The sequence below is a fragment of the Eptatretus burgeri genome, chromosome 2 (genome assembly GCF_056783735.1).
Source record: "Eptatretus burgeri isolate ZD-2024b chromosome 2, Ebu_testis_v1, whole genome shotgun sequence".
NCBI classification, from domain to species: domain Eukaryota; kingdom Metazoa; phylum Chordata; class Myxini; order Myxiniformes; family Myxinidae; genus Eptatretus; species Eptatretus burgeri.
Genome location: NC_140962.1, coordinates 14159579 through 14187307, shown reverse-complemented (window position 1 = coordinate 14187307; position 27729 = coordinate 14159579). Strand labels below are relative to the sequence as shown.

General features: G+C 37.6%; 1 protein-coding gene across 3 annotated transcripts in view; it reads left to right on the top strand.

Moving 5' to 3' along the window:
- Window positions 1-27729, top strand: part of LOC147031457 (echinoderm microtubule-associated protein-like 6) — a 479813-nt gene that overhangs the window by 237186 nt on the left and 214898 nt on the right. For all 3 annotated transcript variants that reach the window (XM_085863494.1, XM_085863486.1, XM_085863479.1), the window contains exons 11-13: window positions 227-394; window positions 2515-2621; window positions 20349-20467. In XM_085863494.1, coding sequence (XP_085719620.1) covers window positions 227-394; window positions 2515-2621; window positions 20349-20467 — 394 coding nt within the window. The remainder of the gene's footprint in view (window positions 1-226; window positions 395-2514; window positions 2622-20348; window positions 20468-27729) is intronic.

Genomic DNA, 27729 nt, shown 5'->3' with positions numbered 1-27729 from the left:
AGCTATTTATATTGTGTCTTGACGGTGTTCTCGGTTCTTCAAATCCTACACATGCGAGCAATTCCTACAACTGAATATGGCTGTTCCATGCTTTTTAGAGACATACTCTATCTTTTATCAGACTAATGGGTCCAGGAGTAGATTGAGCATTGATTCTTCATGCATATTTTTCATTGTGAACTTGTGATTACATTTGTTAATTTGAACAACGATTTGTGTGATTCAGGATCCCGGTTTCGGCGTTACATCGGTCACTCAGCTCCAGTGACAGCTGTACACTGGTCACATGACTGTGCCTGGTTGCTCAGCATTGGTGGCACTGACCATGCCCTCTTCCAGTGGCGGTTCATCCCAGAGGGTTTGCACCCAACTGAGAGTGATGCACCACCACAAGGTCGATATTTCCTCCCTTCCCTGCTGAAGCTACCCCAAACGTTCTGATAACAATGTTCCCAAGAAAGCTACTTTTCAATTGTTTTTCCAAAGCCGCAGTAAATTTGTGAAAACATTGTTGAAGCCTGGTGTTGGCTTAACGGTTAAGGTGACTGACTTAAGATCTTGGGGTCCTGAGTTTGAGCCCCTGTCATGCTGTTCAAACAGCATTAGGTGGGTTGACTCAGCCTGTTGTCCTGTGATGTGGGAAGAATTAAGCAGGACACAGGATGATTGATACTTGCTGTATTCGAATATGCAGGTGATGAAGAAAACCTAAAAGATTCAAAAATACAATTCAGCAGATACATCGCAGGTAACAGATTAAATACCTCAAGCAATGGATGAAATGATGATTCGATGTTTACAATAAATACATCGAGTATGCATCCAAATACAAGCCCTACAGGCTCGACCCATACAACCAAGATACATCAGGGGCAGACAATGTCTACACACTCTCTCAATTCGTGCACCAAGGCACACGTGGACAACCAAACCCTTCTTTACAAACATCAACGAACAAATTATGAAACAGGATGTGGGGATTGTTTAATTAGTTAATCGTATCAAACCAACACGTGTGACTAGACCACACAATCAAATTGAATAACTTTTTCTCACATAGGTCACATAAATCGTGTAAGTTTAGGTTCCATTTACAATTGAATAAAACTGCATCATCATGATGACACAACCAGATTAGTTGAGTAACACCAATGACAGGAGTAATCATAAAGCATCTCCGGATTCTGAAAGGAACTTGTCCTTCCCCTGTCTGACCAGGGTACAGAGCAAAATGAGAATGCTGATCGATCCGTTCGAATCTCACATCAGCAAACAACGATTAAATCTCCCGTTTTCTGACGGGGATCAAGTCCACGCGCACAAACACGAAATGGCGGCAACTTTCCGAACATGCCGGTCGTGAGGAAGCTGTGTCAGTCTCAAACAGGATGTGACATATGGGAGGAAATTCCGTGAGGCGTACATGCTCGCAAATGAATCACTAACACTTCGGAAGTCGACAAAATGAGTACCAGCTTACTGAAGTAATAAGCCATTCAAGTATCCTGCGTCGGAACAGTGAGCCGTCCAGGACTGTACTCCTCAGCCAAATGAAACTGCCTCGGCAGCCCGATGTGCCTCACGGCGTGAAGGGAATGGTTATTATTTTGAAAGCAATGTTTCCTGCAGCAATTCAGTTCTCTTGGTCAGTAAATACGTTTAAACTGGAATTGGGTAGGTACTTTGCATTAGGGCGAGAGGCATATGTGGATATTGGAAGGACTCGAAGGTAGCTGAGATATGGATGGTTTATTGTACACACATGCCTGGTGATGGCTTAATGGTAAGGGTGTTGGGCTTGGGATCCCATGGTCCTGAGTTAAAATCCCGCTCAGCTGTTGAATTAATACCAGGTGGGGTTAACTCGACCTGTCATCCTTCCGAGGTCGGTAAAATGAGTGCCAGCATGCTGGTATCCTGTGTTGGAGTGGCGACCCATCCAAAATTGTGCCCAATAGCCAAAAAGACTGCTTAGGCAGCACCAACGCTCTGCACAGAGTATGGTCCCGATGGAAGGATGGATTGTACACATGTGTCGTGATCTTGTGACGTCTGTGAGATGGTCTTCTCAAAAAGTGAATGTTTTGTCAGTGTTTGTGCATTCCTCACCTTACAGTTGTCTTCACATCTCTCTCCACCACTCCCCCCCAACTCCCCCCCCCAACTCCCCCCCTCCCCCGCCACCTCCACACCCAACTGCATAACTAAAACTATACCCCGACTGATCACCCCTCCCCAAAAAACTAAAATATATATGCAGAAATACACAACAGTCTGGTGATGTTTCTGTTCCTGTTCCACTATTCTCCTTACCACCCTCCCCGCCTTTCCCTAATTCCCAATGAAATGAAGTTGATAAAATAATTGATTTTCATTCACGAGTGTTGATATGGCACAGGCATGATTGTCAAATGGCCTCCTCCTGCATCAAAGTACTGTATCTTATACAGTAAGAAATTTGCTCAATATCTCAAAATGCAAAATTAACACTTTCTCTTGTTGCTAACCTTATAGAGACCCTGGCTGATTCAAACAGTGAAGAGTCAAGTTCTGACCAATCGGAGATGGCAGAGCTGGATTCAGACATTGAACAGGATATGCAGAATAATGTGATGCGACAGGCAAGCAAAGTGTTTGTTTTTGTAATTATTTTTGTTCATTCTGATTGAATCGGTGGACACCTTATTTTTAGATAATATCCCGTCAAAGTGTACATAGAAACTTAAACCGAATTTATTTGATCAAAGTAACAAAGAGATCTGATTAACAAAACATTTTATCTTTTTTTGTGTGAATAAATTACAGTAGTTACAAAACTTGATGAGACGGTCTGATGCCCTTGAAATGAAATATGTCCTCCTAAAACCGAAAACAGACAAAACGCTGGTCGCACGTGAATGGCATTCTTCATTCGGTTCCTGACTGGTCAGAAAATTCACATGTAATTTCATTTAATATGACAGCATCCCTCAGCTACAGGTTGGAGTGACACATTGCAATGAGGATCACTTGGGGACACATTTAATATTGTGCCACGTGTCATGTATGTATTGCCATTGAAGGGGTTCCAGGTTATGAGGTCATTGAATTTGTCCACATAACATATATATATATATATATATATATATATATATATATATATATATATATATATATATATATATATATACATATACACACACACACACACACACACACACACACACACACACACACACACACACACACACACACACACACACACACACACACACACACACACACACACACACACACACACACACACACACACACACACACACACACACACACAGTCATGAGCCGCATTACGATGTTTCGATCAACGACGGACCGCATATACGACGGTGGTCCCACAAGATTATAATAGAGCTGAAAAATTCCTATCGCCTAATGATGTCATAGCCAAAGTCATGCTGCCAGTCATATAAAAGTACAGTTTCGCACATACAATTATGTACAGTACATCATACTTGATAATGATAATATACAACTACAGTGTGGCCCCGTTATAACGCGATTGTTAAGGTCCATAAAATGTCATTGCTAAATCGGGATTGAAGAAAATCAGCGTTGAAACTTACCCAATGTTGACCGAACATCGTAAAACACCACTATTTTCACCCTATTTGACCCGTTTTTTGCACGTTTACCTTCAAGCAAGTAAATTACCTTTGATTTAAAGAATTCCGCGAATAAATTGTTGTTGTTATAGTCAAAATTAAAACAAATTAATTTTTAGTGAAGCTTTTTATGTTGTTAAAACATTTGCATTGTTCCGAAAATATATCACACCACTGTCAGGTGCTTGTTTCTTCATTTGGAAACTATAACATCGATGCAATGATTATTCTTTATATAATCCAAATGCTATTTATTCACCTTTCTATCATCGATGTGAGAGGAGATTGTAAGCAGCCGCAAACAACACACATGGCCGTCATCAACAGCACAAAGGTAAAGCTAACGCGTCTTCCGTTGATCTTGGATGTGTGTTACAATTGCCTGCAGTATTCGGTACAGTAACATGCTGTACAGGTTTGTAGCCGAGGAACAATCGGCTATACCATATAGCCTAGGTGTGTAGTCGGCTAGTAGATGAGAAATGGGGTTTCTGGGACACCCATTCAAATGAATGGGGGGGAAAGGGAAAAACTTTCTGACCCAAGCTCAAAATGGGAGACATACTTACTCCCCACCTATCCCCTTCCCTACGATACAAGCAAATGTAAAATTGAGACACACTTCCTCCCCACCTATCCCCTTCCCTCCCATGCAAGCAAATGTAAAATTGATACTCATTTCCTCCCCACCTATCCCCTTGCCTCTCATACAAGCAAATGTAAAATTGAGACTATGAAAGATTGAGACTAACTGATTAAAGTACTTCTTCTTCCCTTTCATATTTTCATTCCACTCAAAGAGCGAACCAACGAATATTTGTCCATGTTCTACTTAAGGGAATAACTTCATTTTCTTCCAACATTCATTTCCATCGAGTATATTCACAAAGAATAACTTGGCACTTGGTTCATGGTTTAAGTGTCTTTGTTGTGCAGAAATGAAATGAGAAACGACTCTTAATGCTCTTACTTGACCACCTCCTGAGCCACATATCATTTTGAGATTGTAGTAAATTGTTTTTCCATTGTTCAATTGATAACCATCAAAGTTTTCAGTCCATTGAAGGATATATTTTTTTCTTTACATCCTCCAACTTATTTCTAATTAAATTTATCCGCTTATTTGTTTTATGTACTTTTACCCCGGTTATTTCTTCAATAAGACTTATTTGATATTTCTCACATTCTTTACGTTTCCCATTTAAATACCAAGTCTGATTACATCTCCACTCTTTTGTTAGGTTATTGCTTGGTTCTATCATTTATAAATCATTAAAAAGATGGCGGTAGCCTGTTAAAATTCCCAACCCAAAATCTTAACACTTATACTTATAACCATAAGGGAGACGATTGATTCTATTCTCCAAAATATATATTTTATCATCAAAAGCTCCTAATGCTTTCTTATTTATCTTTTCTGTATATAATTGATGTTTATAACTTCTTATTGTATTCATTTTTCTGTACTCTTCCTTCTTTAAGGTTAAACAGTTGTAATAATGTTTAAAGTTTATTGTTTCCTTGATTATATTTTTCTTTATTCCCTTGAGCTTCTCATCACACCTTTCAATGTTATTATTATCAATATGCATAAAAGCATAAGACTTTGATCTCAATCCAATAAATTCACTCATGATCTTCCCACCCACTTCATCTTTAAACTTACCAATAACCTTTTTATTCTTTGATGAAAACAACACATCACCTGACTTATAATTACTTGTATCATATATATCAATATTATCAATCATATGCTCATATACATCACTTGTCTTAATTTCTAATATAAAACTATCTGTACCCATATATAACAATGACACATTATCATAATCCTTATACTTTGATTTTAAATCATTATAGTAATCATCATACATTAACGACTTTGACAAGTCAAGAATTGTTGTTCCCATATAAATAGGTTTATTCATTTCAATACTCTCTTTTTTTCAAATGAATAGCACAAAAGTTCTCTGAAAACACCTCTGCTCGCTCAAAACCTGGTCTATTAATTAACGTTGAAGCCTGTTTCCAAGATGTCACAAATCTTATGTTTTGTCGATTCCTTACACTTTCCATAGTCTTTCCAAATACAGCATTATTCATTAATTGATAAAAGTCCTTCTCAAAATCTGTTTTTATCCCCCGCCACATGGCGGAAGGGGGATATTGTTGTCACCCGGGTCGTCCGTCCGTTGTCCGTCCGGCAGGCTGGGCGTCAACATTTATAGCTGTGAGTGCGATAACTCATAAACTGTTCGCCATATCGATTTGAAATTTGGGTCACACATGTACTACCTGAAAAGGAAGAACCCTATTGATTTTGGGCATGGCCGACTGGGGCGGTCGTCCGTTCGTCCGGCTGGCTGGTTGGGCGTCAACATTAATAGCTGTGAGTGCGATAACTCATAAACTGTTTGCCATATCGATTTGAAATTTGGGTCACACATGTACCACCTGAAAAGGAAGAACCCTATTGATTTTGGGCTTGGCCGTCTCCAAGATGGCCGACTGGGGCGGTCTGTCCATCCGGCTGGCTGGCTGGGCGTCAACATTTATAGCTGTGAGTGTGATAACTCATAAACTGTTTGCCATATCGATTTGAAATTTGGGTCACACATATACCACCTGAAAAGGAAGAACCCTATTGATTTTGGGTGTGGCCGGATCCAAGATGGCCGACTGGGGCGGGCATCTTGAAAGAAATGTTTTTTGTAATCAATGGAAAAACGCTTATCTGATTTCAATTATTTTTCAATAGCGGGGGATTCCCCATCTCTGATGGGTATATTTGCTTCTGTTCTCCTTTTTGTATTAAAATAAATATACTTCTTTAACCAATGACTTTGTTTAAATTTCAAAATCCTATGAATTTTCCTCACTCTCAACCCAGCAGATAAATATTGTCTCAAGTTCCTGTGATGCAAAACATAACTTTCTTTGTCATTTAATATAGTAAGTAGTTTTTCTGGAGATTTACATTTTATATTAAATGACTGTTGGTAATCACTTCACCATTCTTTTCTTGGACTTTCTTTATCAGGGGCATTGGGGAGGTCTTTATGTTTGTGATTAATTTCTTTTGGATATTTTAAATCAACCTCAAAATAATATCCAACTTCAGCTTTGTCCAAATCTTTTTGAGAGGAGATAACAATGTCTTGTAAAACATTTTCACAATGTATTTCTTTAACCCATTTAAGTTTTCCAGAAGGTAAATATTGAGACATAGCTCACCCATACAAATTGTTAGCATCATAATACATCAGGTATGAGTTGTCCTCATTCTTATTATAATCAGGAAGAAATTTGTCATTTGCTTTAGCATATCTCTTGGAACAGACTTGGGATATTCCTCCTCTTTTTGCCTTCTCTTTCATTAAATACATGTCTATGTCATTGATTAATTCCAAATCCTGTTTTGCCATTTTTAACATGGCACTCCAAGCCAAACCTGAGGCGATGTAATTGTGAGCGGGGTCTAATCCATAAGAATTTTTATTATGGCAAACTTTTCTAAAAGTCTCAAACACATCAGTCGATAATAACACATCAGTTTTAAGATACAAATCGTGATATTCTCCAAAATTCTTGATATTAAACTTTTCCCAAACCTTCTTAGCTTGTGTATAATCTCTTTTGGAAATATGAGTTTTATTCAACTTGCTCCCGAAACTTTCCCTTGAGGGAAGTTGTGTTTCTTTAAACTTCTCAAATGAATCCATTCAGTCATTCGGATATATTCCGTTTTGTGATAAGACATCAATCTCTTCTTGATTTGAGAAATGTGATTTAAGATTCGGAAAGTTGTGGAGGATGTAAGTGGGCAAGAACAGACCATGGAAAACATTTATTTTCTTTGTTTTGAATATTAACATTCGCTTGGTTAAGTTTTATCTCGTTTTGGTAAATCAATACAAGAGCAAGCTTCAAGAGGATCTGATTTTAAGATGTGTATATCTAAAAAGGTTATTTTTGTAATAGTAAATCCACGACCTACTACAGTGTTATCAACATCTTGTTCTTGTCTCGAGTTCATCATAAACATCACATCTTACAAAATCTTGAAATGATCTGATAAAGTGAGGCTATGTCCTCATATAGGGAGTAGTTTCATCACCTTCTCTTACCATATTCAATTTTACTCCTATATATATATATATATATATATATATATATATATATATATATATATATATATATATATATATATATATATATATATATATATATATATATCTATAACTTAAAAGTTTTCATTTCACTTGATATGTTTTTAATTGCAGTTTCAAAACTTTTTTAACCATATCAACAGCTTCAATGATTGAAGATGGTCCAGGGTCTTCAAAGCGAAACAATCTTATTTTTATATGTCCTTTTATTGCCCCACCAGTGATTTCAATAGAGAATTTAGTAGCCTCTTCCCTTTCTTCATTCTTCTTGTGTTTGTGTGATTGAAGGTGTTTATTATAATTTTAAAAAAGAATATCAACATAACATCTATCACAATGTTTTGTTTCTTGTTCAAATGGAGATATTTGTCTGAAAAGATTGAATGTGTTTGTTGGTTTGAAGGTGTTTTTTAAAAAGATTTATATTCATGATTACAAACGTATGTTGTATTCACCATATTTATACAACAAAACTTTGCTGAAACTAAAATTTTCATGATGAAAATTCCATTTAATTTATTGGCGCATCTGTGCATAAAACCATTTTATTCACCAATTTTTTTTAACGTAATAAATACAATGTATGAAACACAAAAGACAAGTTTCAAGCAATCTCTTCATTTTGTAAAAGATACTGAGAAATATGTCGAGGATGTAAAATTGAATAAAGATAAATATAACAACTATTGGATAAAAACAATTATGGTGAATAATATGAGTTGTTCAATTTCCTTCAGTGGAAGGGCTTTTCGCATATCTGGAAGCACATCAATTAAAGTAGCTCCAACAAAAGTTTCTCCTCTCCTTCTGGCAATATTGTGACAAATTCGCGCCCGCCGGCGTGCGAGCGGCCGCGCACCTCTAATGGCAGCCGCGTCGCCCACCGGACAGACAATTCAGTCGTGACCCTCCTGGAACTATCGCCAGAAACCAGTCACTGGTGGGGGGTTTAACCTCACCACAGCCCAGTCCGGATTTTATCCGCGCGAAATAGGGTCACTCGCCGAATATCGAAATACCGAAGTACTCACGCAGGTAACCTACCGAGGGGCCGTACCTCGCCGCAGGTCGGCTTGGGACACGAACCGCTTAAGCGGTCCGTTCCGTTCTACAGCGATAACCGAGCGGGTATTATCGCCGACCTCGACGGATCCGATTCTCTTTACCGGTTGTTTAAAACCCAACTAATTATTCCGCGATGCAAGATGGCATTTCCAATGGGGAACAGAGGACGCAACGAACGGGATACATTTCACACAAGAACATTTATTACTTACACACAACATAAGCAAGGAATCATGCACGTATTTACAAGCAAGGCAAATAGAAAGCAATACAACCGACTACGAGCAATAATGTACATGCACAGTCACTTATGCAGGTGTACTTCACAGGACACGGCACCACCAACATTCGTTCAAAAGCAAGAAATGGCCACCCCCAAAGACGAGGGTGGCAGACAGGGCCCGCGGACCTTTATAACGCGGGACCTGGAGGACCGAACGGGTCCCGCGAGACCGTGGCAGGTTACCTGCCCCCCTCGGTGGTCAGCGAGTCGCGACGGCCCGCTCCCACAACCGTCAGCATGGTCGCGCCTGGTTCCGGGTCTCCCACGTGGCCGGCAAGCTCTCTCCGGCGCTCCTCGTCCGGACGCACAGGTCCACCACACAGCCGGCACTGCTGCGCCTTCCGTCCACATCTCCCACCAACAGGCCGCTCACAGGACCACGAGCGCAGGAACCAAGCGAGGAAGAAGAAGAAGAAGAAGAAGAACTGGACCACCGTCAGACAGGGGCGAGCATGAACCAAGAAGAGGGAGTGAGCCTCGCGTGCGGTCCGCCCTTTATATCGCGGGGCCCCGCCCGTCGCTCCGCCCCGTTCTCGGCTCCACCTTCCTTCGAGAAGCTTCTCAAAAAGCGGAGTTTCTCAACTCCGACCGCTTCACTCCTCGTATCCACTAATCGCGAGCGAGCCGCCTCGCCCTTCTCGTCACACCTGCCTCGGAGAAAAAAGGCGGTAAAACCCGCGCGTCATCGCAGTTCTTTCCTTGGCGCCTTTGTTTGATGTTCTCAGGCGGTTTTCGACGCGGAAGGGGTGGTGGCGTGCTCTGTCGGTCCAAAATAACGACAGAGAAAGAAAAACACTATCTCAAAGGGTCGCAGCCCGGTGAATACGAAGAAACCCCTCTAAACAACGGTGGGGAAACCTATCTGAACACTCACTTACGGGATAACTGATCGAAGGAACCTTTATGGTGTTCTGCGAATTTCCACAGCCGTAACAATATATTCAAAACTAGAAAAAGCAATGAAACAAGAAAAAGTATCAAAAAATAAAAACCTTATGGATGGAAGCTTCAGAAAGAAAAGATAAGACCATCTGCAATATGCAAGGAGAAATTTGTAGTTTTTTTTCAACAACCCCAAAGATGTAAATCTTGATGAAATAAAGGATGTTGATACATCAGGTGAAATGACATTTCATCGAGTCATAGTTTAGGACCATTTCAATATCACCTTCAATATAAAAAATGTAGTAGTTTAATCTGTTAATGAAAAAAAGTATATCGACATGGATGGTAATGATTTTTTCTACCAATTAAATATGAGTCATTATTCAACTGAAGATTTTTAAAATTATGAGAGTGATGATAGCATCTCTGTTGGAGCAGAAGGCAGTTATGATTCCGAGAGTTTGTATTCAAACGATACTTGTTTGAACTTTGTTTGAAGTAAAGTTTTACTTTATAAATATAAATAGTTTACTAGATCTTGAGCCTCTTGAATTCCCTGATTCTCCGTATAACAAATTTGAGAATTGTCCTGCATGTGATTGTGTTTAATCATACTCTGAGTCAGCCCATAAACAATGTATATTCTGTGATTGTCTTCTAATGAATGAAAATTAAAAATCGAAAAAAGAAAACTGTTTCAAAATCACGTAAAAAATGAATTATTTCACAAGATTAACAAGAGAAATGAATGTTAAGTATGAGGGTGATAATACACCTTTTCTTACAAGCAAAGAGACTGAACAAATGACAGTAATGTTTCATGGATTGATGATTTATATTATTAACTATTTTCATTTTCAGGGAAATATCAACACAAGATATTGTATAAATAAAATAATGGATTATCTTGAAATTGAACCTGAACTTTGGATAAAATATTGAGTTTCTAAAAAAGCCAAAAAAAGTTAAATAACCTGTTTTCCAAATATATAAATGAATGATTTTTTTTTACCCATCTATCTATAATTCCAGCTGTGTGTGTGTGTGTGTGTGTGTGTGTGTGTGTGTGTGTGTGTGTGTGTGTGTGTGCGTGCGTGCGTGCGTGCGTGCGTGCGTGCGTGCGACCGCCGTTTCTCGACAACCTCTGGTCCGATCTAATTGAAACTTGCCAGGTATATTGCTGGGGACCTGAGGATGTGCCTTTTCAAGGTTTGATATTAATCGGACAAGTGCTTCCCAAGTTATGGCCATTTATTTACCAAACCAATGGGAAGACACGTTGTTGCGTGGGCGTGGCCGATGGGGAAGGGAAGCTCAGCCACATTCCCCATTACGGGTTACAACGTACGGGCTTCCGGAGAGTGATGACTTCGTGTATTCTAATAATTTCTCGATTTCTTATGCGCATTTATAGATAAACACAATGGCCAAAGTTATGATCGTTTTCATATTAGACGGTGTATAAATTTTGGGAACATCAGAGTGCTGGTATGCTCCGAACCAGGAAGAAAATTTTTTCTCTCCCTTCTCTTCTCTTTTTGTTTTTCCTTGCCACGACATTGCGAAAAGGTAAAATACGTTGGCGCTAATTGAATAATTGGGTATTAAAAATAAATTGCGAATAATCGACACTGCGAATAATATCGAACTTCCGGGTCACGCACGTACGGGCACGTGAGAGCGAAGAAACTGCCTGTGTGGTTTATTTATATATTATTATTATTATTATTATTATTTTTTTTTTTTAATTATTATTTTTTTTTTTTTACGGGCACGTACTACTAAAAAAACAAAACAAATTTGACAGGATTATTTGGATGGTATAAATAAAGCATTTCAGACATGTATTTGTGGTTTGCAGTTCATTCTAGCCCCATGTGGAAACAGCAATTGCATCATGAGTGAATGTTTCAGTGTTTGCCTTTTCACTTTCATTATGCGGAGGGTGGGTACATTCCAGAGATGATAACTACCAATAAGCTGCCAGTCTGTAATGGTTATCACATCAAAATATGATATATATATATATATATATATATATATATATATATATATATATATATATATATATATATATATATATATATATATATACACCAATTCAAAAATCATAACTGGGATTGGTTTCCTTAGATGTTACCGCCAAGTGGAATTTCTGGCCTGGGCCCATGAACTAATAGTAGACACCTTCAATCACGCAAACACAAAAAGAATGAAGAAAGGGAAGGGGCTACTAAATTCTCTATTGAAAACACTGATGGGGGCATTTAAAGGACATATACAAATTAGATTGTTTCGCTTTGAAGACCCTGGACCATCTTCAATCATTGAAGCTGTTGATATGGTTAAACCAAGTATTGAAACTGTGATTAAAACACATTAAGTGAAATGAAAACTTTTAGGTTGTATTTAGGTGTAAAATTGAATATGGTAAGAGAAGGTGATGAAACTACTCCCAATAGAAGGACAAACCCTCACTTTATCACATCATTTCAGGATTTTGTAAGATGTGATGTTTTACGATGAACTTCAGAGACAAGAACAAGATGTTGATAACACTGTAGTAGGTCGTGGATTTGCTATTAAAAAAAGAAATCTTTTTACATATGCATATCTTAAAATCAGATCCTCTTAAAGCTTCTTCTTATATTGATTTTCCAAAAGAGATAAAACTTAAGAAAGCGGTTGTTAATATTCAAAACAAAGACAATAAATGTTTTCTATGGTCTGTTCTTTGTCACTTACATCCTCCACAATGGAAACCTGAAAGGGTTGAACATTATAAGAAATATGAGAATATGCGAAATATTAAAGATTTAAAGTTTCCATTGTCATTGAGAGATATTCCTAAGTTTGAGAAAATGAATAATTTATCTGTTTATGTATGTGGATTAACGGATACAAACAAAGTTCAAATATTAAAAAATTCAAATAACTATAAAAATGATGAAATACACATTGACTTTCTTTTTATAGTTCGGGGAAAAATTCACATTTTGCTTATATCAAAAATTTATCAAGACTAATCACCTCACAAGTATTCAATAGAACAAATAAAACGTATCCCTGCAAGAGATGTCTCAACTTCCTGCATACGGAAGAACGATTAAATCAACATTCAAAATACTGTTGTAATCATAAATCAACTGTAATTAATATTCCAAAAGTAGGAAAGAAGATATCATTCAAAAATTACAACAAATCTAACAAACATCCATTTGTGATATTTGCTGTTTTTTGAAAGTAACTTTGAAAAGATCGAAACTGTTTCTCCAAATCCAAATAAATCATACACAAATAAATATCAAAAACATACTCCTTGTGGTTTCTGTTGTTATATCAAATCATCCGTTGGTGATAAATACAAGTTAGAACTTTAGAGTGGAGAAGATGCTTCAGGGGAGTTTGTAAGACGATAGGAAAAAGACTCTTAGACTAAGAGAAATAATTGTTAAAACCGATAAACCAATGTCAATAACAAAGGGAGAGAAAAAGGAATTTAGGAAGAACAGCATCTGTCATATTTGTGAGGAGAAAATTGGGGGAGAGGTTAAAGTTTGGGATCATTGTCATCTTACTGGTAAATATAGAGGTCCAGCTCATTCCCAATGTAATCTTAATTACAAGCCCCCAAACTTTATTTCTGTCTTTCTTCACAACACTCACTATGACACACATCTATTTATAAATGAACTTCCAAAGACATCTAGAAATATTTCTGCCATTCCTAACACAGGTCAAAAATACATCTCATTCACAAAAACAATTCATACATTCCCCATAACCCATATCAGATTTCTTGACACATTCAAGTTTATGGCAAGTCCATTATCTAACTTCACATCAAATATTAAAAACTTACTGCATCTTAAATCACATTTCTCAAAACAAGAAGAGATTGATCTCTTATCACCAAAGGGAATATATCCGTATGATTATATGGATTCATTTGAGAAGTTTAAAGAAATACAACTTCCCTCAAGGGAAAGTTTCGGGAGCAAGTTGAATAAAACTCATATTTCCGAAAGAGATTTATACACAAGCTAAAAAGTTTTGGGAGAAGTTTAATGCACAGAACTTGGAGAATATCACGATTTTTATCTTAAAACTGATGTATTATTATTGACTGATGTGTTTGAGACTTTTCAAACAGTCTGTCATCATTAGACTTCTTATGGATTAGACCCCACTCACTATTACACAGCCCCAGGTTTGGCTTGGACTTTCATGTTAAAAATGACAAAACAGTATTTGGAATTAATCAGTGATATAGATATGCTTTTCATGATAGAGAAGGCTAAAAGAGGAGGAATATCTCAAGTATGTTCCAAGACATATGCTAAAGCAAATAACAACTATCTTTCTGATTATAATAAGAATGAGGACAACTCTTTACTGATGTTTTGTGATGCTAACAATTTTGTATGGTGGCTATGTCTCAATCTTTACCTTATGGAAAACTTAAATGGGTTAAAGAAAAACATAAAGAAAAGTTATACAAGACATTGTTATCTCCTCTGAAAAAAAGAATTGGATGAATCTTAAGTTGGATATTATTTTGAGGTTGATTTAAAATATCCAGAACTTCTTAACAAACATGAAGTTTGTTTGCCCCTGATGAACAAAGTCCAAGTAAAGAATGGTTAAGTGATTACCAACAGTCATTTAATATAAAATGTAAATCTCCAGAAAAACTACTTACCACATTAAATGATAAAGAAAGTTATGTTTTGCTTCAAAGGAACTTGAGACAATATTTATCTGCTGGGTTGAGAGTTTGGAAAATTCATAGGATTTTGAAATTTAAACGGTGATTGGTTCTAAGAAGTATATTGATTTTAATACAAAAAGGAGAACAGAAGCAAAAACAGATTTTGAGGACTTTTATAAATTAATGATTAATGCTGTATTTCGAAAGACTGGAAAATGTTAGGAATAGGCAAAACGTAAGACCTGCTGCATCTTGGAAACAGGCTTCAAGGTTAATTAATAGACCAAGTTTTAAGCGATCGGAGGTGTTTTCAGAAAACTTTTGTGCTATTCATTTGAAAAAAGAGAGTATTGAAATGGATAAACCTATTTTATATAGGAACACCAATTCTTTACTTGTCAAAGTTGTTAATGTATGACTATTACTATAATAATTTAAAACCAAAGTATTAGGATAATGTATTGTTGTGGATTTTTTAAAACCCACCTTGTTGTGATCATTGAAGGATTCTACCTGGCCGATTGTGGAATCTTATTTGACTTCAGACAGAGTTCAACGTTTGTCCGATTTGGTTATAAAATCCTGCATAAAACCCATTAACACTGAAAACCGATGTCCACACAAGTCCTTCCTCGAGTAACAATTTATTTTCTAATAATACACCATACACTTTTCACCCTCATGCAATGAACTTAAGAATCCCCATTTATTGCAATATTTTTATTTTCTATTTCATTTATTCTTACTTTAATTAACAGTTAGACCAACCCGATTCAATTCACTTCCACATTACATCAGAGTTCTATTCTAACTTGGCACTTGGTCAGTTCCAAGGAGCACAAGCCACTGAGATTCTAATACTTTCTCAGGTAGTTGCACTGAAGCAATTTTACATTTCAAAGCATTTTATGCTTTCATGAGAGAGTGGTGGGGGATATTCAACCCAGACTGCAGACATGTCCTAAAGTCTTTTGGCCAGAAATGACACCCAATTCAACTTGCAACATAAAAGTTACATTTCTAAAACTCCATTTGTTACAATTTAGAATACATTAATATAATTTTTTCCCCCACAGTATCATTGTTATATATTGATACAGATAGTTTTATATTAGAAATTAAGACAAGTGATGTATTTGAGGATATGATTGTTCATATTGATATATATGAAACAAGTAATTATAAGTCAGGTGAAGTGTTGTTTTAATCTAAGAATAAAAAGGTTATTGGTAAGTTTAAAAATGAATTGGGTGGGAAGGTAATGAGGGAATTTATAGAATTGGGATCAAAGTCTTATGCTTATAAGCATATTGATAATCACAATATTGAAGGGTGTGAAAAGAAGCTAAAGGGAATAAAAAAAATTATAATCAAGGAAACAATAAACTTTAAACATTATTACAACTGTTTAACCTTAAAGAAGGAAGAATATAGAAAATTAATGTAATAAGAAGTTATAAACATCAATTATTTGCAGAAGAGGTAAATAAGAAAGCATTAGGAGCTTTTGATGATAAAATATATATATATATATATATATATATATATATATATATATATATATATATATATTTTAGAGAATGGAATCAATCGTCTCCCTTATGGTTATAAGTACGAGTTTTAAGATATTGGGTTGGGAATTTGAACAGGCAACCGCCGTCTTTTTACTGATTTTTAAATGATAGAACCAAGCAATAACCAAACCAGAGTGGAGATGTAATCAGCCTTGGTATTTAAATGGGAAACATAAAGAATGTGAGAAATATCAAATAAGTCTTAGTGAAGAAATAACTGGGGTAAAAGTAAATGAAACAAATAAGCAGATAAATTTAATCACAAATAAGTTGGAGGATGTAAAGGAAAAAAGAAATATCCTTGAATGGACTGAAAACTTTGATGGTTATCAATTGAACAATGAAAAAACAATTTACTGCAATCTCAAAATGATATGTGGCTCAGGAGGTGGTCAGACAAGAGCATTAAGAGTTTATCATTTTATCTCTGCTCAACAAAGATACTTAAACCAAGAACCAAGTTTCAAGTTATTCCTTGTGAATATACTCGATGGAAATGAATGTTATAAGAAAATTAAGTTATTCCCGAAAGTGGAACATGAACAAATATTCGTTGATTCGCTCTTTGAGTATAATGCAAATATGAAATGACTGTGATTATGTTGTGGGGAAGAAGTGCTTTTTTAATCAGTCAGTCTCAATTTTTAATTTGCTTGTATGGCAGGGAAGGGGATAGGTAGGTAGGAAGAGAGTCTCCCATTTTAAGCTTTTGGGACTTGGGTCAGATAGTTTTTCCCTTTTTCCCATTCATATGAATGGGCGTCCCAGAAGCAACATTTATGATCTACTTGTGTGTATGTATATATATATATATATATATATATATATATATATATATATATATATATATATATATATATGTATACATATATATATGTATATATATATATATATATATATATATATATATATATATATATATATATATATATATATATATATATATATATATATATATATATATATATACATATACATATATATACATATATATTTATATATATATATATATATATATATATATATATATATATACATATACATATATATACATATATATTTATATATATATATATATATATATATATATATATATATATATACATATACATATACATATATATATATATATATATATATATATATATATATATATATATATATATATATATATATATATATATATATATATATATATATATATATATATATATATATATATATATATATATATATATATATATATATATATATATATATATATATATATATATATATATATATATATATATATATATATATATATATATATATATATATATATATATATATATATATATATATATATATATATATATATATATATATATATATATATATATATATATATATGTATGTATATATATATATGTATGTATATATATATATATATATATATATATATATATATATATATATATATATGTATGTATATATATATATATATATATATATATATATATACGCACACACACACACACACACACACACACACACACACACACACACACACACACACACACACACACACAGACCTAATCATGTCTCTCACCCCTCATTGGAGGGAATAACAGGTGGCTAGGATTTTCGATTATATGAACTCTCATGCTCTTCTAGCCAAAGAAAGCTGCATAAAACAACCAATAAAAGCTACACAAGGTGAGCCGTTTGCTGTTTCAAATGCTATCCAGGTTCCTTTACAGCTACAGACATTCACAAGTAGTACATACATGAGCATCCCAATGCTACACACCCCCCTTCAACTAATGGATCGGATTCATCACTTGTTGGAAAATCATCAGTGACAGCGTCGACGCAAATGTGCACCACTGAGGCTCCCAAGTATGTACCATGTGTAATTCCAATGGCAGTTAAAATATATAAAACAAGATCCAATGATGTCTCTTACAGGTAATTGGAGGGAATAACCAATCAGCTCAAACCTAGTCAATTACTCCAGGTGGATAGGATTTTCAAATAAATTTACTCCCATGCTCTTCCAGCCAACAAATACTGTAAGAAAAGCTACACAAGGGCACATTTTTAAACACAATTACGGGCACATTTCAAAACATTTTTTGTTAATGAAACTGTATATTCAATCAGCATTGGGGGATGCATAAAATATATGATGAGTTTTTGGATTTGATAATTACAGGTTCATGCGCCAGGGGGTGGGAACTTTGGGTCACAGGGGTCAAAACAGAAGATTTTTTTTCACTCAAAATTTGGTGTCGGGTCATTCCTTGTGGAACTTATTGGCATTTTTAAACAGTGCTTTAGGTGGGAAGCATCGGGATTTACGATGACGTGCCATTGACCGCTCTTGTTTTATGAATTTTACCTCGCGTGCACGAAGTTAAAAGCGGGGCTAGGTAATTTGTTCACCTTGTGTGTCTGTCTACAGATATCAGTCTACGATTGAGGGACTACTTAATTTCAACTGAATTTTATATTTTGAACACTGCAAAACATGAATCTGAACATGAACCTGCAGTTGAGCAGTACTTTGGCTCTGAATTTGGCAGATTGGATGGAATCTCATTTTTTTTTGTCTGTCTGCCTCTAGAGCACTCAAAGAAAACTGAAAATAATTCTAAATAGACAACTTACTATTTTTAGGGATGTCTTAAAGGACACACATGACAGGCACGACAAACTAATTTCACGTGTTAAATAAGGTGGCGTGAAAGACATCATAAAAATACATTAAAAAGGTGCATCAATAGCGATAAACTTCCGAAAAAAGATTTTTTTTTTCTACAGCCTTTAAAATTTTTATTAAATATCAATTGAATTATATACTTGAACTGGAGAACACAAATCACCTTCCTTTGAAAAACCTTCCGTTAAGCCGTACTTGGATGAAATATTTCTGCCCAGAGGGCAGAGTAACTGTGAGGTTCAGCATTCATGCCGTCTCATCTTCTGAAGGCAGAGTATCTCTGATATTCAGCATTCAGACTAATATGGTGGCATCCAGCAATGTTGATTTAGTGCAAAATGCAAAGCAATATTTTAAAAGACCCTTCCCATGTCCTTTTCTCAAGACTGCATGGGGTAAGGTGTTCTATGAACTGTCTAATTTTTCAAAGTGAAGGATTTAAGATCTATTTCAGGTTAACTATTTGGGCTGGCAGGATGACCTCGAGGTGTGCACACTCACCTGTGAGCCTTCTAGCCTGGATTATAATCTTCGTCCAACCACAGTGCCTGGAGAAGGTCGACACCCCCTTTCAAAATTTTCACCTTTTGTTGCCTTATCACCTGGAATTAAATTGCATTAAATCAGACTTTTCCACCTTTATTTACACATCGTAACCCACAACTTCCAACTGAAAAACAAATTCTACAAATTTCAGAAAATTGATTAAAAATACAAAACTAGAATATCTTGGTTGGAAAAGTAAAGAGTAGGCAAACTATTGCCGACACTGGTCAAATTCCAAATTCCTCCCCTCACCTACAGGGGGCACTGCATCATCTACACAGCTGTGCTTCCAGCAATAACGGAACCAGCAGCCACAGGCTGCATGCAAAATTAAATGAGGTGAGATATTTTATTCAGATGGAGGGTTCTGATAATGTATGCTTGTTTGTAGTGTAATCATACCATTAACACAAATTGTATTGGAAGTATGTATGCAGTGAATAAATAATGTCAATAATTTTTGTAAACATTCTGATTCTGTTCTTCATTTTGTGCATATACCTTTGTGAAATTGCTTGAAATTTCGTGAGGTTATTTTTGGTGACAATTGAAGGGGCTTAATGCTTAGCTTTTCCTTGTGATTGAGTGAGAATGAGAAGGTCATTTGAACCATCGGGTCTGTGGCACATAATTCCTTTGGGATAGTCAATTGGACCTTTGGGACTGTGCTGAGATGCAACTCGTATCAAGGTTGCATTTGTAAGTCGTTGGCAAAACTGAAAATAGCTTTACCTGAGGTCTTGCAGTTATTATAAATTTATCACCACCAGGTGTACAAGGAAGACCTACAGCGGCTTCAGAAGCAGGGTAAGGAGAAAGGACAGACATTTGCAAGCCAGCGATGTGAACGACCACCAAATGACTCTCTTCGACTCCACTTTGTTCATGGGTCTGTTGCCCCTCTCTACCCTGCCTTAAAAATTTAAACTCTCTTGGATCCTATTTATCTCATTTTGCGCTTTCACCGACGGTGAGCCAATCTTCACAAAATGTTCAACTGCGCATCATTTTCTGTTCACAAAGCAAATTATTTAACAGACAATTGTTTGCTTTGAATGCAAATTTGTGTGAGTCTGCACAAATGCACTTCATGAAGTTTGAGTTTGGCTCATTTCATGCTTTCACTATTCATGACTATTTAAAGAAAATCAATGATAACAAAGAAAGAATTGAAAGTTAAAGCCTTTGTATAAAATATTTGCCATAACAACAGCAATGCATTGGAGTGACAAAAGAGAGAAAAATGATATAATCCAGTAATACCAATGTGATAAATGATAGAGACTGTTCCAAACATAAATTTTGTTTGCTTTCGACTACTTCTTCTCAAACACTTGGCGTGCCTTCCAGTCACTTCGCTGATGGGTTTAATCAAACAACGGCATGTTGTACTTCACAACCATATTGCACGTCTCTCTATGCGTCTCAATGAGAATGTAAAATTAAGTGAAACATGGGGAAGTTTTTAAAAATATATAACACGCAGTTGTTGCTGTTGCCATGGTGGCTGTAGTTGTTATTTGTGTGCTCTTTCCGTGTACTTTTATATATTTTTCTCTTGCTTTGAGAATTATTACGATATATAATTTTGTGTGCGCCTTCCATGTCCTTCCAAAGGTCTCTTGCTGTCATAGAATAATTAATGTTACCATTGGAAACGCTGCATTAAGCTCCCATTCCTGCGTGTCTTCTTCCATTCTGGAAAAGGGCTTTTTAAACTTTAAACTTTAAGATTAAACATACACTACTATTTGTTCTGACTAAGTTCGATTATAATTAGCTGACCAACCAAGAAAATTGTTAATTAGCTTTCTAATAGGACATTTATTATTCTCCGACCGCAGGAACCATTAAAGCTTGAGATCGTGCTGCTTCTTCTTCATGTGGCAAGCACACACTCGGATGGACGCTGCTCCATATATATATATATATATATATATATATATATATATATATATATATATATATATATATATATATATATATATATATTACTATCAATGCATTTTCAATTGAAAATACACAGAGGGAGATGCATGTCAACTTGAGGTACTAATAAACGGAACATAGTTGGCAAAAAACCAATATTGTATTCAGCATGTGTAAAACATATCCTGTATACTGAAAATAAATCATATAAAGACACAGTTGGAGATTCGATGTACAGGACAGGAGATGCACATAAATATTGCATCTGAAACGTTTCAGATTTATATGGTTGGAAATATTTGAGTGGGAAGAGAATTCCATTGCGAGTAGTGCTCATGCGAGTAAATCTCTCGTCTCGTTCGTGCCTCTTTCTAAGGTACATAATAATGATGTTGTTTTTTTCCAGAAGTAGTCTCTTACGGAAGAGTCACATATATTCAAGTCGAGGCACAAAACAGTCTTATAAGAGAAAAATTATGTTACAACTGTTTAAGCAGGATCTTTTGGGGATCTAAAGGCAGCCATACATTGAAGCAAATAAGCCAGGTGATATAATCAGGGCTAGTAACCATAGGTCTTTGAGGCTGCACCCAAGGTACACATCAAGTTTGTTACACAGTTGAGTGCATGTCGGATCAAATCAGATTTTCCTGCGAAAAATGCGGGCAATTTTTTTTCCACAATTTCCGTGCTTACCCCTTTATTTAATGAGAAAATTTCCTGCAAATTACCTCGAGCCTGTAATTTGCCTGGAAAAGACCTGGGAATCATGTGAAGTGTATGTTAATATAACTGGCAAACGTCAAACAAATGTGTTGTACACTCGCTATAATTTTCCAGGGTGCTGTATAGGACAATTCAACACCGTGTGTTGCTTTTGAGTGTTGGAGTCTAATACACTGTTATGGATTTCAGAATCGGATCCGACTAATGCACACAACATCCAGGTCCTCAGGCAGTTATTTCCATAAATACATGTTCAGAATAAACCCATCCCCTTGTCTGGTGTGATTCTAACTCTTTGATGCATTGGAGAAGGGTGTCGAACAGATTCCTTTTCTTATGGGATAACCTTTGTCCTCTTTTTGACATGTTCATGCATGCGAGAGATAGCCGTTAGCCCAACGCAGACTCATTCTACCCATTGCCATCAGGACACATTGGCTTGGAAGTAGACGATTTACTTGCATGTTGGACTTACAGGATATTTGATTAAACACACCGTGGGTTTTTCCTGAACAGTACATTTTGACGGTCAGACATGGCTGCGGATCATTTACCTCAGGCATCCACCTTTTTCCATTGAAGTTCGACACCTACCTCTCTTTCACCGACGTTGACATCCACCTTTTTTATTGATGCCTGACAACCCTTTCGGCATTTCCATAGACGCTGGTTGGCTCCTACTCGTGTCAGGCCGAACGGGGAGGTAATGGATGCCGTTGACGTTTTGTGAACGCTTCACGCCCATGCTCGGTTGATCCAGCAAATGGCCGCTTTCTGGTGATCGTCTAGCACCCCAAACATGGTGTTGTAAGCCAGGCCTGTGTTATTTGGGAGTTGCATCTCACTCAATGGTGAAGAAGGGATGATCGCGAGATTGACGGTTGGAGGTCACGTGCAGCGATGCGCCATTCAGCAAGCTGGATTTGGCTGAAGTCTGCTTGAGGCTCCACCCACACTGGTCACCCAGAAAAGGACGGGAGGACCGCCTTCCGTACTGTTGGTGGCAGTTCCTGACAGTTGGTGATAGCTCCTGACAGTTGGTGATAGCTCTTGACTGTTGGTTACAGCTACTGACCATTGGTTACAGCTCCCCACAGCTCCTGACTGTTGGTTACAGCTCCTTACAGCTTCTGACCATTGGTTACAGCTCTTTACAGCTCCTGTCCGTTGGTTACAGCTCCTGACCAGAGGTTACAGCTTCTTACAGCTGCTGATCATTGGTTACAGCTCCTTGCAGTTCCTGACCATTTGTTACAGCTTCTTACAGCTCCTGACCATTGGTTACAGCTACTGACCATTGGTTACATCTCCTTACAGCTCCTGACCATTGCTTACAGCTCCTTACAGTTCCTGACCATTGGTTACAGCTCCTGACCATAGATTACAGCTCCTTACAGTTCCTGACCGTTTGTACAACTCCTTACAGCTCCTGACCGTTGGTTACAGCTCCTGACCATTGGTTACAGCTCCTTACAGCTCCTGACCGTTGGTTACAGCTCCTTACAGCTCCTGACCATTGGTTACAGCTCTTTACAGCTCCTTACAGCTCCTGACCATTGGGTACAGCTCCTTTCAGCTCCTAACCGTTGGTACAACTCCTTACAGCTCCTGGCCTTTGGTTACAGCTCCTTACAGCTCCTGACTATTGGTTACAGCTGACAGCTCCTGACTGTTGGTTGCAGCTCTTTACAGCTCCTGACCATTGGTTACAGCTCCTCACGGTTGATTACAGCTCCTTACAGCTCCTGACCGTTGGTTACAGCTTCTTGCAGCTCCTGACCATTGGCTGCAGCTCCTCACAGCTCTTGACCGTTGGTTACAGCTCCTGATAGCTCCTGACAGTTGGTGACAGTTTGACCTTTCCTGCTGGTTTCTCCCGGAACCTGCCTCTTGGTGTACCTGATTATTTGCATCTCTGGTTCCTGGGGGTGACGATGTGACGTCGATTGGTGTTCGAGCCTGTTTGCAGGTGGGTGCATGGTGAGACAGGGCGCTGGCAGCGGACAAAGGCATGCTCACACATTTTGGGTTGTTTTATTGGACGCATGACAACTTCTGCCTTGGTAAGCCGAAACCGGATTTCTATCCCCCCCTGAATGATCTGCTGGGTAGCCATGTCTCGTGTTTAATAGTTAAGGCCAAAGTCACATTTGCTCTACGGCGAGGATACGGCGGCCGTACGCCCTCTGAATTGACAGAAACGTGCGGCGGCCGCAGAGTTTCTGCGGTGGCCTCAGGGTGGCCCTACGGCGTTTGGCTATATTTTACAGGCCGTAAGGTCGCCGTGGAATTATAACGCGGAGTTATAACTTTTTTCATTTCTACATTCGCCGTAGCAATTCGACAAGCCGGAAAAAAAAAACTGGTTAAAAAAAAAAAATTAACCCATTCGTTACCATCCGTCTGGCCGCACGTTCGCCTTAGGGCCCCCCTGCGGTCGCCTTGCGGGCACCTTGCGTCTGCCTTGAAAATTATATGGCCGCCGCAGGAACACCCTAAGGTCACCGTGCGATATCAAATCAAAGACCGTACGGCAACCCCACGTTTTCGGTCTCCACAATTTATAAATATGCCGTGCAGCACCCGAAAAATAAAAACATATGTGACTGCTACATTGTGTGACCGTGGAAATACTGCGGCCGCCGTATAATTGCTAATGGCTGTAGATTTTGGAGACCCCACGGCCGCCATGGCAAATGTGACTTAGGCCTAAATATGCCGTGCGGCTTCCCGAAAAATAAAAACATATGTGACTGCTACATTGTGTGACTGTGGAAATACTGCGGCCGCCGTATAATTGCTAGTGGCCGTAGATTTTGGAGACCCCACGGCCGCCGTGGCAAATGTGACCTCGGCCTCTAAGGCATCGTGAACAGCATCTGCTCTTTGTCTATTTGTCTATCAATGCATGTTGAATTTTTATTTGTTTGAGATTATTTTGATTGATTTGAATTAATCCATTTACACCACAAAGAAATATGAAGTTCTTCAGTTTATTTATTTTTCTTTATAATAAATTCCTTGTTGATGTTTCAACCTGTCCGTGCTTGTCCTTTCCTTCCATTGATCCAGCATTGTCTGAACCTCGATAGACTGGGAGGTAATTACCAAACTAATTATCCTGTCATAGTCGGCGTGCACCGGTCAGCGGTAAACGCTTGGCCGCCTTACTTAAGATCTAATCAACACAAGATTGGTGCATCGCCGAGGGCGCATTCCCTGGTCAGGTGGCCACGTGACCAACAGTTAAATGGAAAATTAGACGGTGGACACTGGAACTCGTGGTTCACTGACTGGCATTTGTGGTTGTTCAACAACCCACTTTACCACAAAGTTAATTGCGAGCGGTGGCGCCATGTTCGGTTCTTCCGAGGAGAAACGAGGATTAACCCCCTCAGAATACACTCGGTACCCGTGGCCGTAACAATACTCAAAACCCCGCAATAATTTTTCAGAGTTATGTGCACACACCTATATATAACATGGGCCACACAGAAATCCTCCGAATAAAGGCTACCCTGTGCCTGCAAGTAGATGATAAATGTTGCTTCTGGCAAGCCCATTCAAATGAATGGGAAAAAGGGAAAAACGATCTGACCCAAGCCCCAAAAGCTCAAAATGGGAGACTCACTTCCTCTCCATCTATCCCCTTCCCTCCCATACAAGCAAATGAAAAATTGAGACTTACTGATTCAAGCACTTCTTCCCACCAACATAATCACTGTCCTTTCATACTTTCATTATACTCAGAGCGAACCAACGAATATTTGTCCATCTTCGACTTCAGGGAATAACTTAATTTTCTTATAACATTCATTTCGATCGGGTATATTCACAAAGAATAACTTTCAACTTGGTTGTCGGTATAAGTATCTTTGTTGAGCAGAGATGAAATGATAAACTTCTCTTAATACTTTTGTTTGACCACCTCCTGAGCTACATATCATTTTGTCGATTCCTTATATTTTTCATAGTCTTTCCAAATTCAATATTATTCATGGTTTTATGAAAGTATGATATTTATTTTATGAAAGTTCTTCTCAAAATCATTTGTAGCAAACTGTTTTATTTTTGTGTTAAAATGAGTCAGCCAAGCTCCCTCGCCTGAAGCAAAAATGTGACTCATTTCCTTTGAAAAGACACCCAAAAAACCCATTGTTTCCTCATTTCCGTGATGTCATCAACTTGTACTATTTATTACCAAACGCGAGTTTTGGCTTGTTTCATTCAGAGAATATAGTATTCAGAGGAGTACTCCGACCTTGCAGATTAATCTTTTTCACAAGACGAGAGGTGAGATCCTTAAACCGATTCATTATTTGTTGTTTCATACAGAATTAAATCACGAAACGACTCATAATAATGTTTTTTTTTCTGACAGGTTGTCCCCAATAACATCATTGATAACTGATGTTGAAAATGAAGCCAATGAATATCATGAATAATTGCAAAATATGAATGAAATCCTTGTAGATCTTCAATCATTTCGAAGAGAATTAATTGGCATCATGTCTCGGTGGTTGGAAGACCTTTCATACCCCCTGACATTGGATAAGTCAAAAGAAAGGTGAGAAATTATCCCCCTGTCTCTCTGTCTCTCTCTCTCTCTCTCTCTCTCTCTCTCTCTCTCTCTCTCTCTCTCTCTCTCTCTCTCTCTCTCTCTCTCTCTCTCTCTCTCGGTCTCGGTCTCGGTCTCGGTCTCGGTCTCGGTCTCGGTCTCGGTCTCGGTCTCTCTCTGTCTCTGTCTCTGTCTCACACCCACTGGCATTGAACAAGTCAAAAGAAAGGTGAAATTATCCTCTGTCCCTGTCCTCTGTCCTCTGTCCTCTGTCCTCTGTCTCTGTCCTCTGTCTCTGTCCTCTGTGTCTGTCTGTCTCTCTGTCTCTCTCTCTCTCTCTCTCTCTCTCTCTCTCTCTCTCTCTCTCTCTCTCTCTCTCTCTCTCTCTCTCTCTCTCTCTCTCTCTCTCTCTCTCTCTCTCTCTCTCTCTCTCTCTCTCTCTCTCTCTCTCTCTCCCCTTCTCTGGCTCTCTCTGTCTGTTTCATTTGGTGTTAATTTTTGTTTGTTTTGAACCACGGAGTGTTAACTCATTTTCAATTTTCTTTTTCAGTTTAAACGCCTGTCTGGTTGTTCCTGGGCAAAACTCAATCTTCTGGAGGTAAATGCTTTATTTATTGTTTTATTAACATCATTAAATAATCATCTTTATGTACCCTAATGGTTCTTCCGTCTTTGTTTTGAACAGAATATGGTATCCGAGTTTCAAAATTGCAAGACATCCAAAGCAGACTGCTGGGAAAGAACGTTCATTTTCACAATTGAATATTTACCCAAATAAAAGAAAAATGTTAAATGTTTTCAATGTTGTTTAATTATATATGCTTTGCTTACAATTATTTAATTCTCAATTACGAAAAAAGAATAAAGGGGAGGGAGGGGGAGGGGAGGGTTAGTGTTAGGGGGTAGGTGCGCTCCCCCAACGGCCCACCACTCCCCCT